This window comes from Balaenoptera physalus, assembly GCF_965194825.1.
Source record: "Balaenoptera physalus genome assembly, chromosome: 8".
Classification (NCBI taxonomy): Eukaryota; Metazoa; Chordata; class Mammalia; order Artiodactyla; family Balaenopteridae; genus Balaenoptera; species Balaenoptera physalus.
The window spans coordinates 51,816,071-51,832,398 of NC_138887.1; the positions used below are offsets into that span (position 1 = coordinate 51,816,071).

The 16,328-nt window shown below is 39.1% G+C and overlaps 2 protein-coding genes across 2 annotated transcripts in view; one reads left to right on the plus strand and one right to left on the minus strand.

The window, feature by feature from the left end:
- FERD3L (Fer3 like bHLH transcription factor) overlaps window positions 1–16,328 on the plus strand; it is a 450,573-nt gene that overhangs the window by 157,604 nt on the left and 276,641 nt on the right. The gene's annotated exons all lie outside the window — the stretch shown is intronic.
- HDAC9 (histone deacetylase 9) overlaps window positions 1–16,328 on the minus strand; it is a 999,599-nt gene that overhangs the window by 15,709 nt on the left and 967,562 nt on the right. Inside the window, exon 26 of the mRNA XM_082472710.1 lies at window positions 10,567–10,714. Within this exon, the coding sequence (XP_082328836.1) occupies window positions 10,567–10,714 (148 nt within the window). The remainder of the gene's footprint in view (window positions 1–10,566; window positions 10,715–16,328) is intronic.

The following is a 16,328-nucleotide window of genomic DNA, read 5'->3' on the forward strand; positions in this document are numbered from 1 at the left end:
CTTTCAGTAATTTTTCTTTGTCTTTGATTTTTGTCAGTTTGATTACTATGTGTCTCAGTGTGTTTCTCCTTGGGTTTATCCTGTATGGGACTCTCTGCACTTCCTGGACTTGGGTGGCTATTTCCTTTCCCATGTTAGGGAAGTTTTCCAGTATAATCTCTTCAAATATTTTCTCGGGTCCTTTCTCTCTCTCTTCTTCTGTGATTCCTATAATGTGAATGTTGTTGCATTTAATGTTGTCCCAGAGGTCTCTTAGGCTTTCTTCATTTCTTTTCATTCTCTTTTGTTTATTCTGTTCTGCAGCAGTGAATTCCACCATTCTGTCTTCCAGGTCACTTACCCATTCTTCTGCCTCAGTTATTCTGCTATTGATTCCATCTAGTGTATTTTTCATTTCAGTTATTGTTCATTTCTGTTTGTTTGTTCTTTAATTCTTCTATGTCTTTGTTAAACATTTCTTGCATCTTCTAGATCTTTGCCTCCATTCTTTTTCCGAGGTCCTGGATCATCTTCACTATCATTATTCTGAAATCTTTGGAAGGTTACCTATCTCCATTTCCTTTAGTTGTCTTTCTGGGGTTTTATCTTGTTACTTCATCTGGTACATAGCCCTCTGCCTTTTCATCTTGTCTATCTTTCTGTGAATGTGGTTTTTGTTCCACAGGCTGCAGGACTGGAGTTCTTCTTGCTTCTCCTGTCTGCCCTCTGGTGGATGAGGCTATCTAAGAGGCTTGTGCAAGTTTCCTGATCGGAGGGAATGGTGGTGGGTAGAGCTGGCAGTTACTCTGGTGGGCAGAGCTCAGTAAAACTTTAATCTGCTTGTCTGCTGATGGGTGGGGCTGTGTGTTCCCTCCCTGTTGGTTTTTGGCCTGAGGCAACCCAACACTGGAGTGTACCCGGGCTCTTTGGTGGGGCTAATGGCGGACTCTGGGAGGGCTCATGCCAAGGAGTACTTTCCAGAACTTCTGCTGCCCGTGTCCTTGTCCTCACAGTGAGAGACAGCCACCCCCGGCCTCTGCAGGAGACCCTCCAACACTAGCAGGTAGGTCTGGTTCAGTCTCCTATGGGGTCACTGCTCCTTTCCCTGGGTCCTGGTGCACACACTACTTTGTGTGTGCCCTCCAAGAGTGGAGTCTCTGTTTCCCCCAGTCCTGTCGAAGTCCTGCAGTCAAATCCTGCTAGCCTTCAAGGTCTGATTCTCTAGGAATTCCTCCTCCTATTGCCAGACCCCCAGGTTTGGAAGCCTGACGTGGGGCTCAGAATCTTCACTCCAGTGGGTGGACTTCTGTGGTATAAGTGTTCTCCAGTTTGTGAGTCACCCACCCAGCAGTTATAGGATTAGATTTTATTGTGATTGTGCCCCTCCTACTGTCTCATTGTGGCTTCTCCTTTGTCTTTGGATGTGGGGTATCTTTTTTGGTGAGTGCCAGTGTCTTCCTGTCGATGACTGTTCCACAGTTAGTTGTGATTCTGGTGCTCTCGCAAGAGGCAGGCGACAGAGAGCTAATTCCTGTTATGTACGTTATCTGTTCATAGGGTGTTCTTTAAAGCTATATATTATTGTTTTATGAGCGTATATTTTTGTTTTATCTTTATACACACATGTATGATTTCTGTTGCTTACTTTTCTCACCCAGTAGTGTAGTTATTACATAAACATCACTGTAAGCAATTATGTTTATCTAGTCTGTAGCGGCCAAGTGCTACATGGCATCTCCTCTGTGGTGTACCTTCACCACATTTTAACCATTTGTTCTTCCAATAATGGACACTGGGTTTGACTCCTCCTCTCTACCCCCCACAAAGAAGCTGTAGTGAACTTCTTAGTACATGTCTTCTAATTACCCTAGATGAGAATGTCTTCAATATACATTCCCAGGAGCAAGATTACCAGGTTATATGTTTTGTGTATACTAAAAATGGTAGTAAACTGCTTCTCAGAATGCTGCCATAGTTTACCTTCCCACAGCTATGAGAGCTCCAGAGCCCCACATCTCCACCAATGCTGGCATTCCCCAGATTACTGAAGTTTTCATTGACTGAAGAAATAATTCTGAGTGTCTGTGATGCACCCTGGTTGTGTTCTAGGTACTGGAATTATAGGGAGACATAATACAGTATAACAGATGGACCTGATCTAATTTTGGGATTGAGGGTCAGTGAAAATTGTCCAAGAAGAGGAAGTGATATTTGATATGAGATCTAAAAGGTAAGTTGGAAGACAATGGGAAGGCCAGTGAAGGGTCAGTGAGAAGAGAAGGAAGACAAGCTAAGTATTCCAAACAGAAGGAGGGGAGGGTATGTTCCAAGAAGACCTGATATGGACATAAATATGGCTCTTCGGAGAAATTTTGAAAGCACTATGGACTATCACCACATACCCACTAGAAAGGCTAAAACTATAAGGAACAATTATACAAAGTGCAGGTGAGGATATAAAACAACTGGAACTGGCATTCATTGATGGCGGGAATGAAAAATGGTACAGCCATTTTGGAAAGCAGTTTGGAAGTTTTGTTTATAAAGTAAGACATATGACTTTCCTATAACTTGGCAACTCCACTCCTCGGTGTACATTAAAGAAAACTGAGTGCTTGTGTTCACAAAGTAAAGTCTTGTATAAAACGTTCCTCAAAAAATTAAAAATAGAATTACCGTATGATCCAGAAATCCCACTTATGGGTATATATGCAAAATAATTCAAAATAGGATCTTGAAGAGATAATTGCACATTTATAGTCATTGAAGCATCAATAGCCAAGAGGTGGAAGCAACCTAAATGTCCATTGTCAGATGAATGGATAAAGAAAATGTGGTATACACATACAATGAAATATTACTCAGCCATAAAAAGGTAGAAATTTTGTCATATGCTACAACAGGGATAAACCTTGACAAAAAAAGTTATGCTAAGTGAAGTAAGCCAGTCACAAAAAGGCAAATACTGCATGATTCCACTTATTTGATGTATCTAAAGTAGTCAAATTCTTAGAAATAGAAAGTAGAATGGTGGTTGCCAGGAGCTGGGGGGAGGGGAAAATGGAAGTTGTTTAATAGAGTTTCAGTTTTGCAAGACAAAAAAGAAGTCCTAGAGATATGTTGCACGACAATGGGCATGTAGTTAACACTACTGTACTGTACACTTAAAAATGGTTCAGATGGTAAATGTTATGTGTTTTTTCCACAATAACAAATCTTCATAGCAGCTTTATTCGCAATAGCCCTTAATGGCAGAAGATCTGAATAGACATTTTTCCAAAGAAGACATATAGATGACCAACAGGTACATGAAAAGATGTTCAACATCACTAATCATCAGGGAAATGCAAGTCAGAACTATGTACCTATGGTCAATTAATCTACAACAAAGGAGGCAAGACTATATAATTAATTGAGGAAAGACAGTCTCTTCAATAAATGGTGCTAGGAAAAGTGTAAAAAAAATGAAATTAGAACATTCTTTAACACCATACACAAAAATAAACTCAAAATGGATTAAAGACCTAAATGTAAGACTGGACACTATAAAACTCTTAAGGAAAACACACACAGAACACTCTGACATAAATCGCAGCAAGATCTTTTTTGATCCACCTACTAGAGTAATGGAAATGAAAACAAAAATAAACAAATGGGACCTAATGAAACTCAAAAGCTTTTGCACAGCAAAGGAAACCATAAACAAAATGAAAAGACAACCCAAAGAATGGGAGACAATATTTGCAAACAACAATGTGACTGACAAGGGATTATAGTCTCCAAAATTTACAAACAGCTCATGAGGCTCAATATCAAAAAAAAAAGCCCAAACAACCCAATCAAAAAATGGGCAGAAGACCTAAATAGACATTTCTCCAAAGAATACTTACAGATGGCCAAGAGGCCCATGAATAGATGCTCAACATCACTAATTATTAGAGAAATACAAATCAAAATAAGATATCACCTCACACCAGTCAGAATGGCCATTATCAAAAAGTCTACAAGGAATAAATGCTGGAAACGGTGTGGAGAAAAGGGAACCTTCCCACACTGTTGGTGGAAATGTAAATTGGTGCAGCCACTATGGAGAACAGTATGGAGGTTCCTTAAAAAACTAAAAACAGAGCTACCATGTGATCCAGCAATCCCACTCCTGGGGATATATCTGGAGAAAACCATACTTCGAAAAGATACATGCACCCCAATGTTCACTGCAGCACTATTTACAATAGCCAAGACATGGAAGCAACCTAATGTCCATCAACAGAAGAATGTATAAAGCAGATGTGGTACATATATACAATGGAATGTTACTCAGCCATAAAAAAGAATGAAATAGTGCCATTTGCAGCAACATGGATGGACCTGGAGATTATCATAGTAAGTGAAGTAAGTCAGACAGAAGGACAAATAACATATGATATCACTTATATGCGGAATCTAAAAAATGATACAAATGAACTAATTTACAATACAGAAACAGACTCACATACTTCAGGAACAAACTTATGGTTACTGGGGGGAAGCAGGGGCGGAGGGAGGGATAGACTGGGAGTTTGGGATTGACATGTACACACTGCTATATTTTAAATAAATAACCAACAAGGACCTACTGTATAGCACAGGGAACTCTACTCAATATTCGGTAATCACCTAAATGGGAAAAGAGCTTGAAAAGCAATAGATACATGTATAACTGAATCACTTTGCTGTGCATCTGAAACTAACACAATATTGTTAATCAACTATACTCCAATATAAAATAAAAATTAAAAAAAAATAGATGGTTTGCTCAAGCTATTTTTTGTATCTTGGATGCCTTTGTTCTTATTCACTAGTTGAAATCCTCTGTTTTTCTACCCTGGCTCAGTGATTTGTTCCCCAGTTCTTGGCCTATGTTAGGTCTTTTATTCTGGAGCTCGGTCTATCAAATGACCTATCATTTACAATAGTTGGTCGTTCATGTCTGATCCTGTGGTAGGAAGAATGATAGCCCCCAAAGATGTCCATGTACTAATCCCTGGAAGTTGTGAATATGTTACCTTGTGTAGCCAAACTGACTTTGTAGATATGATTAAGGTTAAGGACCTTGAGATAGAGAAATGATCCTGGTGAGTCCAATCTAATCATATGAGTCCTTACAAGCAGAGAAACTTTCCTGGTTTTAAGCCAGTTTTCCCAGCTTTTTTCTTTCAGTCAGAGAGAGATGTGATGACGACTGAAGAAAGGTCAGAGAGATGTAAAGTTGCTGGCTTTGAAGAGAGGAAGGGGGTCATGAACCAAGGAATGCAGGCAGCCTCTAAAAAGTGGGAAAGGCAAGGAAACAGTTTCTTCCCTAGAGCCTCCAGAAAGGAAAAGATCTTGCCAACCTCTATATTTTAGCCCAGAGACTTGTCAGTCACCCTTCTGACCTTTTTGTCATTTTGAGCCACGAAGTTTGTAGTAATTTTTTGGTTAAGATAGCAATGGAAAACTAATACAACCTCGAAGTATGTGGATATTTTGAAGACTCCACGGAAGCTTTGTGACCTTGACTCCCAACACTTTGTCTGGCACATAAAAAATAATCAGAAAATGTTTAAAGAATAAATGAACCGGATTTTCTCCCTCCTCATTCTGCAAGTCGCAGAATAATCCTGTAATCTGTCAGCATCACTCCCATAGCCCCTCCACCTCACGAAAGACAATTCCTTTCTCCATTCAGACACTTCGCTTTCCCTTCCCACCTTTATCATGTCTCCTCAGTCAATTGATCTTTATGATATGAGTACTATGGATTCTGGTTAGCCAACATATCTGAAAATGGACACTGTCGATTAGTACTATGGAAGAAAAAATGTAAAATACACATTTTGAAAACTCTTGTAAAAGATAAAAACACTGATTCCCTCAGAAAACATAGTACATAGAGACAAGGAGACAAAGAAACCTCAGATATCATTACAAATTGTTCTGTTACTATTTTAACAACGTCTTGTTGTCTGTCTTGGACTCATTCATTCAATAAGTATTTGTTTATTACCTACAATGTATTGGGCATTGTGAAAGTTCTTAAGTCAGCTAACCACAGCTTAGTTAACTGAATCAATTTACTGCTTAGCGATTATTTATCAATCTCTTAATTTTAATGACTATACTATTGATTTAACCTATGAACAGTTAAACATATAGATGCCCAGGTACAGCCTCTCTATTTCTAATATTATAGATCCCTGGATGATGAACAATGTATTAAGGGAGGGAAAGAATAGAGCAAACTGAGGAAGCAGGGAAAAGAAAGAAATAACAAAAGTCAACCTTAATATTGAGTACTTACCCTGTGTCAAGTGTTGTGTTAAGTTCTTAACATGTATTATTGCAGCCTCAAAACCCTCTGAAATTTCCCCTTCATTTTAAAGACAAAGAAAGTAAAGCCCAGAGAGATAAGTAACTTGCCACTGATCAACAATTATTAAGATGGAGATGGAATCTGAACCTAGGGAAGCTGATTCCAGAGTCACAACCTCCTCCTCCTCTGTAGTGGTAAGAAGACAGGACTGAAGGAGTTGAGATGAAGATGAGGATGATGGGAAGCTAAAGTTACCGTGCATCTCATTTTACTTATGCTTCTAGTGCATTGTGTTTCTTTTTTCCAATTAAACACTTGTTTGTAAACAGTTCAGAAGGGAACCCTGAAATACATCGGGCACTGGATTTAATCCCTAACAAACATACTAAGAGTTCACACATGCCCCAAGACCACATGTTAGGCACTGAACACAGGGATAAAATGATGGTCCCAGGAGGAAGAGGAAAAGAAGATAAAGGAGCTCCTTTCTTTTACCAGGAGCTTCCAAATCTCAGTCCACTTTTCAACTAAGGTATTGTTGACACTGGATGAAAATTAAGAATAAAATTTATATTGGAATGTTTGCCTGTTTGTTTAGATAAACAGGTGCTCACAATAACGGTATCAGAGAGAAAAATCAGAGACCTGACTAATCAGTGCAACATTTAGCTTCCAGAAGCCTTGGAGAGACAATCCTAAAGCATGGAAAACAAAGCTGTATTTCTGTTAGACACGAATGTGTATTTAAGAGTGGTCTATATTTCTATATAAATCTCCAGACACAGGAAAATGGGGTTATCAATGTCCTTGGCACTACTGATTGATAGACCATTCAAAGCTAAGGCAGATGATACTTGGGATTTTCTGGCTTATTATACTTTTAAAAAATATTCATGAATAAGACAGTTATTCAAAAAACAAAATAGCCAATGGGAATATACTGTACAGCACAGGGAACTCTACCTAATGCACCGTGGTAACCTAAATGCGAGGGCAGTTCAAAAGGGAGGGGATATCTATGTGTGTATGACTGATTCATTTTGTTGTGCAGTGGAGGCTAACACAACCTTGTAAAGCAACCGTACTCCAATAAAAATTAATTTAAAAAATAGCCAGATTCAGAATCATATATTTTTCTCATGCTTCTGTGTCATATAATGACTGAAACCATCTCATTCATGAGAAAAGTTGACAAAAGTTGAAGATGAAATGATTCAGAAACGACCAGATCCTCTTGTATTAAAGAAAATCTAATGTGACTCACACTATCATCAATAAACTGACATTTGAAAACCTAACTAACTTTCAGTTTTTGTTTTGATTAAAAAATGAGAGAGTCAGAAATTCTAGAGTGTAAATATGCTCCCAGTAACTTAAGAGTTGATCACTCTGAAGTCTTGATTGCCAGAGAAAACTTTTTCTTGATTTTCAGCAGAGCCCGAACTGGTATCCAAGAATAAACCTCAATATTGAACTGACCTTTTCAAAGTAGAAGCATTTGAAATAGATATCTGAACAATGCAAACTATAATCTTTTAAAGGTACAGTCTCCTGACAATCAAGAAAGAAACTAAGATCACAGTTCTGTCTTCTAAACAATATGCTATATGTGACTAGTCCTATCTATTTAATCTCTTTTGAACATATAACTTGACCCCACTTAGTTTTTTGTCCTTTATTTTTGTTTTGTTGTTTTTTTTAACTGACCCACCAGTCATTTTGTTCCTGCTTAAGTCCTCTGCCACCTGAAAATTATGTTTTGAAAACTGTACTTCAGTCAATCATCCCCAAAATGAATCCCTAGCCTTTTTCTAATAATTTATTCTTCATGGTCCATCAATGAGTTATAAAAATGAAATGACTATTTGCCCTGTGTTGTCATCTCCCTCACACCCCGCCCCCCTAAAATGAACAAAAAATACTTACAATGGTACTTAGCCAGGAGCATTTTATCCCTTATTCACTAGTGGTAAATGAGTCAGATATGAGTTGGCCAGGAAAAGAGCTGCTTTACCCAAAATCTTAGTACAAAATGAGTCATCTCACTCCAAACACCAATATATTCTCCAAAATAACTGGCAAGAATTTCCTATAAAAAAGAATCTTGCCTTCACCCTTTTCCATCCATTTAGTTCTCTGATTTTTCTAATTTTTCAATTTCCTGTGTACTTATAATATTGCATTCATAACAAAGGCCTGAGAACATTTCTACCTCTTTACCTCATTGTGAAAGCCATCTTTCCTGTACTGAGTAGGGGGACAATTCTGATAGCATTCCCCTGAAAAGAATCAATGCTCTGTGGCTTTTAAGGGTTCTCCCTGTCTGACTCTCTGTGATGAAATTCATGCACGGTTCAATAGAAATGCAAAAGCCAGTTCTAGAAGAATTTTTCTTTTCCTCTGCTGAAAAAGTGAGTTCAAAGCCACAGAAAATATTTCAAGCAGAACCATTTTCCTTCCCATAAGAAAAATCAATCAAAATAGATACAATCTGTCTAAAACTGATAAAGAAACATGAAGCCAGGCCACAAGCTTCAACTCTGTTTCCCTGTACATCAAAACATTCCCATTCCCATTCTTTCTCTGCCATCAGATGAAGCTTAAAAATCACTGTGAACTGAAGCCAGGGTCAAGTCCCTATAGATTATCAGGAGTCAAGCACACTATGTACCTGAGGATAAACAAGCATGCTTATAGAGCCAATTCCTGCCAAAGTGCTGAGATTTTTATGTTATGTGGGGCTCACAACAGGACTTATTATTCTTTATTATTCTAAGCCCTGCAATTTAATGGGAAAAATTACTTACAATTCATTTCACTCGGGCTGGAATTTAGCTTCATTTCTCTATACTAAATGAATTCTAAAGAATAGCTATGCTCCTTTTATATCCAGCACTAACAGATGTTAGTTTCCTCAGTTTTACAGCCCTCAAATGACAGACAACTAACTGTATTTGGCCTTGGGAATAACTGCGACACCTTTGGATTATGAACTTGGTTTGGTTCTTAGCTGGGAACAGCAGGGGGTTAGTTCATATTATCGAAGATGTAAAATAAGTTTACCCTTATGCTCCAGATGCCCATATGAAGATGTCTTTTAATATAATATTGTACAACTTTTTTTTTGTCCTACTGGTAATCTTCTTTTTAAGTGGTTATAGTAAGAAAAAACAATTGCATAAAAATGAAATCTCTTATTCAAGGTATCTCCTGCTCTTGACCAAAGCAAGATGTTAAATCCATTAAACTCTGAATACCCAGTAAAAGCAAGAAAAGCTAAAACTGTTCAAATCTGTGCATTCTTGGGAAAATTGCCAACCTATGTACTAGTAGCAGGATCTGTGTAATTAATGGTGATGTTATTAACGGAGGGAGTTCGATTTCATTCTCAGAAGCAATTTAAAAGTGCAAGCTGGCAGAGCTTTAGTGAAAGCTCACCTATTCATTTTTAAATTGAAGAAATGTGACTGACTTTGAAGTCATCCACAGAGAGCACCAATGTTACTGTCTGTACATTTGGGGTGGTTTCGGTCATAGTAAACTTAAAAGAAATCCTGAATGTAGCACTGTCTGTTGAACACCAAAATGTACAAACTGACAAACATTTCTTAAAAGGAGAAGCAGCAAGCTCAATCTTAGGTTATCTTTATGTTTTTTTTTTTCCTGAAAGCTATTCATATGAAGACTAATTAAAATCAACTCCTTCTTATCCTAAAGTAAAATAAAATCAGACCCCGGTCCACACATTCCTTTATACACACTCCTATCTCCTTGGAAGGTAACTTTCATCTTTATCCAGTAGTTGTACCTCACGGACAGTCATATAAGGTTACCCAACTGACAAGCCACACCTCCAGCTTCTGCTCTCCTTTTTCCCCTTTGTTATATCAGTAACTTCGAAATGATGAGAGAAAGAGAAAGAACATCTTGAAAAATAGAGATAACTGAGGAAAGAAGTTAAGCCCACAAGAAGCTTTTTCCATAATGATCTGCACTAAATTATCCAACGAGGACCAGCTATCTCATCACTCTATTTCTCTGCGAACTGTAAACACATGCTCCACCTCTGTGTTTCTCATCAAGAATGAAACACATGAATTCTTGACAGCCGACAGCATGTGCTGTGGCATCTGTGGCTTCGGAGAAGTGGAAGTGGAGGAGACAGGAGAAGGAGAGCCTAGAGAGAGGCTCACAGTCGCTAATGACGAGCCTGGATGTTCCTGACCCTGATGATTCCCCCCATGTAGGATTCATACCTGTTGTCTTCTCGAGCAAAGGGCTGTTCCACATCCACCGTCAGGGAGGCCAGGGCAGAAACGGTCTCTGTCTCCTCTTGCAACTGCGCCCCAGCCAGAGCGCAGCCCCTCGGCACACTCACCGTCCTTACCGACTTCCAGTACTTGCCTAAAAAACACAAAGACCCATGCATCATATGTTACAGGAATTTTAGTTCAACGGTGTTAATCAGAAACTTGTATAGGTCCAACTCAGAGTAGTTGTTAGGTTAAAATTCACAATGTTATACACAGTTGTAATTTAATTTCTTAACTGTTACGATTAAGTGTTTTTCTCAATCTGGAATGCCAAGTTGTGAAGTGCTCATATTCCCAAGCCTGAGTCTCTCCCTTGCTCAGAAGCTAATAAAGTGAGGAATAATCCACAGTCTAATGAACTCACTATCAGACTGACAGCTGTCTCTGCAACTAAGTAAGCAAACTCTGGGCATCATGCCCTCTGGGTAATCCTCAAGAGACTGGGAGGTAGAAGTCTTATGAAGAAACTGAATGAAACAGTAATGTTAAAAATTGCTACTTGAGCCATTAACTTTTTTTTTTTTTTAAATGAGGTTGGAATATTAAAGGAAAAGAAAAGCCCAGAAATGCCAGCATGAATCGAATGGCAACTTTGCCAGAACAATCAGGTTTGTTAGTCCTGGATGTTCTTTCTTTCTCAACCCCAGGGTGTGTACTAGAACAATAATTGATTTAAAACTTTAATATATGCATTGGCTGATGTTGGAGCCCTTCCATAAGTTATACGGATGTTTCTTTTTTTGAGGCAGGGAAGGAGAATGAGAGGAAAATAGGAGGTAATTTCATGAGAACATGCCAGTGGGATAAATAAGAAAGAGCAGAGTCAACAGCCTTTTTGCAGCCTCTAAGCTATTTTTTTTTGTGAAGCGTTGAATAGCCCCATATCAAAGCAGGAGAGTCTCCCTAGGTGCTGACATGACTCACCAGGTAAGCAGTATCTTGGCAGCCTGACCAGTTAAGAGGGAAGCTGGCATGCAAAGTAGCTTACTTCCACCACCGCCCCCCCCAAATTAAAATAAAATAAAGTTATGCTAGAGTAGAAAAGACAAATGGGTGAATACTGGACTGGGGAGTAAGATAACTCAGTTCTAGACCCAGCTCTGCCACTAACCATCCTATGCTGGCAGGGCTCTTTGGCACTTTATTTCTGCTTCTCAAAAACAGTGGGATGGCCTCAAATTCCTTCCAGCTATAACTAACATTTTGTGATTGGCCTCTCCTTATCTTACTGCTTCACAAAGGAATGGATGTCATGTCATGTTAGGGGAGGAGACCCAGTCTCCCAGCCACTCCCCATGTCGACAGAACCTTCTGGCATAGTTGTCTACTACTACTACTTTACTTGCTGTGATCACCTAGTCTGACCAAAGTCAGAATCATAAAGCTTTTAATTTGGACCAAATGATACCAGTTCTAACTGAATGAACCCACAAAGTAACATTTTTTGAAAGCTAAGGCTGTGCCAGATGTTGAGGACACAAAGATGCTTCCCTGACACCAAGAAATTCATGGTCTAGTTGAGAAAGCCCTTTTAGTTAACAAACAATGACAATTCTGTATGGAAAAGGCCCATGTGATCCTAAGAGGAAATAAGAAGAACATATACTTTTGATGCCAAGAAGGCAAGAGAACACTTGCCAGAAAAAATAACACCTGACCAAGTATTTGAAAGACCATCAGAAGTTAGTCAAGCTGAAACAGAGGAAGATGGTGGTGATGAGGTATCCCCAGAAGAGGAAATAATGCACACAAATGTGCAGATACTCAAGTCTCTGTTGTTCACTGGGGTACAAAGTCCACTGCTAGGCACAAGTGGAATGCAGGCAGTATGGAATGTAATGCAAGAGACTGCTATGGTGTAGGCATGGGCTACTAACACACAATCTTGAATAACATGCCAGTGATCTTGGCCTTCAACTTGTGGGTGATGAGGGGCCATTTTAAACAGAAGAGGCAGAGAATCAGGTTTAAATTTTTCAAAGATCCTTCTGGAGAGATTATGGATGATGGTTTAGCAGGTGGTGAGAGTGGTGGCAAGAAAACCAATTTCACCTCCTGGCAAAAATTCAGGCAGGAAATGATGACGTCTAAACTAAAAGTGACAGAATAGAAATGAAGAGATGGACTAAAGAGAGGTTTAGGAGGTGAGCAATGGAAATGCGTCTTGTCTTATTCTTTAATAGCCTCCTACCTCTCTCAACTTTGAAAGATAACTCTGAATTGACAGTTCCATTCCAAGACCCTAATTTCTCTATATCACAATGTCATTATCATCTTACCCAAGTTGGAAATGTCATATTCTATCTATAAGTGCATTTAGATGTAATGAGTTTCACAAAGTATTATTATTAATCGTTATTTTAGCATGTGATATTCATAAAGCAGGTGATTCTGGAAGTCATCATTTTTCTCTAGAGTGACTAATATCAGGCCTCTGGCAAATAAACAACAGGTGGTTTTTTGGGTTAAATTATGTTACAAATTACAGGAAAGAGAAACTCGTGTTACTGAGCTCCCAATATGTGCCAAGGACTGTGCTAGGTATTTTCACATTTATAATTTTATTTACTCCTCATGACAACTATGTAGGCATTGTTAGGTAATTTTTCTCTAAGGTCACATGGCTAAAAAGCAGAGGAGCTGAAATCCTCACCCAGGACTGCTTGACTCCCAAAATGTTTCTTCCTCTGTAATCAGCTGTCCTCCTTTATTTAGTCCTTCTCTACCACCCTCCCACTACCCCTAAAAATACAAAACCAGACTCAATATAGGAAAATCTCAACTTAAAAGAATTATGCATGTGGCAAAACAATTATATATATATTCTTCCCTTTACCAAAGAAATCGTCTTTGGTAACAACAAATTACCCTTGCTCCTTAGATATGTGACTCAGTTGATCTACCTTTTACTGACTTTATGGCATGGGTTTATTGCACCTAGTGAGACAACCACGTTGAGACTAGTTCTTTCTACTCTTCACTTCTCATTACTTTCATTTCTCATAGTCTATTGCAAGTACCTCGTTGCTTCACTGATGAAGCTATCATGAAACTGGAGACAAGTGCTCACTGAAGAGTATCCCTTTTTAAAGTGATGTGTTTCTCACCACCTAGCTGAAGGCACCATTAGGCACAGTGCTCTTTGAACCTGTGGAGCCTACCCCAAGTTTCTGAAGCCTGTAGGGTTGTCCATCACAGACTTGTATAGCTAGAGGTCCTACAGTCCACATGGATTGTTTTCTTTAAACCAGGTACCTAACTGAGAAGAGAATCAGAGGCCCGTTTCATGCAATTACAGCCAAGAGTTGCCCAGAGTCACCATTATATCTTTTGACCAAGCTGCCCGTGCAAAATTTTTCTCTGAGTATTTCGGGCTCTAAAGGGAGCCCTGAGAGTCGAGATTTATAAATTGGGACCCCATACTAGTCCCAGAGAAATCATTTGGATCACTCTGGAGCACAGTGTCCACATTTATAAAATGACAGTTGTGGCATTGATGATAAGGAAAGGTCTCTTCCTGCTCTAATTCTCAATGATTGTGATTCTTCTGATCTCATATATCACTCTTGGATATTAGAATAAATTTGTTATGGCAGAAAATTTTAGTTTTCTGTGAACCTATGAACCCTTGAAGAGGTCAGCGGACAACTTACTTTTAGATAATATGGCACATCTAGAATAGCCAAGAGCTTCAATGTTCAAGAATTGTACTTCTTCCTCAAGAAACATCTTTACTCCTCAAACACAATCAGGACAGAAGGACAATCATGAATAAGAATCATTCAGCAGAATGACTGACAATGATTCTTCAAAGTTTAGCCTTTATGCATGTGAGTAGTGAGACAGATGTTAAATAGCTGAGACCTTTTCAATAAAATTTAATGTGTATAAAATATCCTGCTAAGTTAAGATTAAATGTTAGAAGTTGGCTTTTATCCAAATGTATGAGGTGCTTCACTCAGAAATAACCCAAAACTTTAAATTCAACATGGCTTTTAGCAAAGCCTGTAAAAACAAGGGAAATATTCTACATTCATAATGCATTTATAGGCCACTATCTCTATTTTTAAAGAAGAATAATTAAAATGCAAGTAGGTATAGCAAGACTGTGCAGTATGCAGCCAATTCAAACCCTACGATTTATGGGTTATATTTTCATGTGATGGGTATTTTTTTTTTCCCTACAGAAACATATGTGCAAGAAAAATCCTATCTGTTGGCATGAGAGTAATAGCCCCATCAGCAAGTTAGACAAATGCAGTAAGGTTTACTGCCAGAGTTTTCAGGAGCTGCTGTTCATAAAGCAGAATACTAGTAACCAGCCACCACTGTGTTGCTCTCCTAAGGCAACAAAACTGGCAGAAGAGAGGGGTTTTCCATTAAAACTGGACACACACACTCCCTCTTTGATCATATCCTCTATCTTTATTCATTTTTCCCGTTGTGTAAATCTTCCCACTTCTCAGCACTTCTGGGGGGGATTTATTTGGCTTTCATTGTTCTGCGTTTGTGTTTTGCCTTGTAGAGGTAAAGCAAAGAATGAATCTAAAATAAAGGTAAAAACTAGATAACGGAATGCAGACAGTCAAGAGTTAGAGGTGGGGGACACAGATGGAGTGTCGCTGGGTCAGATAGGAGCCATGAAAGGACGTCTTGCAGGTACTGTGTAATCAGACTTCAGCATAAACCAGGTTTTTCTTGATAACAATCAATTTGGAAAGAGAGGTACTTGTTGACACATGAAGGTCTGTGTCAGAAATAACCTATCCACCAAACGTTTTCCCAACCAAAGCCCTTTGAGACTCTGAAAAGCTCCCGACGCCACAACCTCCCCCTTCCATCATCTTTGGGAGCCTTGGAGTCACTTCTCAAATTTGTTCTTGCCGCTTGAATGATGTCCTCTTTTGTCATTATGTACCATGTTCCCATAGGAAAAGAAGCTGGCGCTGACCGAAACCTCTTCCTATCCCTTCAACCTTAGAGATTATTAACACCTGTGGGACTTACAAGGGGCCTAGGTTCATGGATTCTCCAGAGCTCAGAGCTTGTTAGCTCTTTTTAAAGAGAAATTCTTTTCTGCATTCTTCCTGTCTATTCTCATGCAATCTATCACCCGCATTGCTATGAGAGTCCTTCTAAAACAAAAGTCTGGTAATTTTGCTACCATTTCAGAATACTAAATCCTCAGAGAAGAGTAAATGCTCCCACTGGCAGCCCAGGAGTTCCACAATGTGGTCTCTGTCTTTCAGGTTCATTAAGATATATTTCTGGAGCTTCCCTGGTGGCGCAGTGATTAGGAATCCGCCTGCCAATGCAGGGGACACGGGTTTGAGCCCTGGTCCCGGAAGATCCCACATGCCGCAGAGCAACTAAGCCCGTGCGCCATAACTACTGAGCCCGCGAGCCACAACTGCTGAAGCCTGCACGCCTAGAGCCCGTGCTCTGCAACAAGAGAAGCCACCGCAATGAGAAGCCCACACACTGCAACAAAGAGTAGCCCCTGCTCACTGCAACTAGAGAAAGCCCGCGTGCAGCAACGAAGACCCAACACAACCAAAAATAAATAAATAAATAAACAAATAAATAAATAAATAAATTTAAAAAAAGGATGTATTTCTTAGCTAAATGGAGAACTTTCTTGGGATCCTAAGCACTGTATATATGCAAAAATAAAGATATATTGGAAACTGGTGTATGAATAGAGT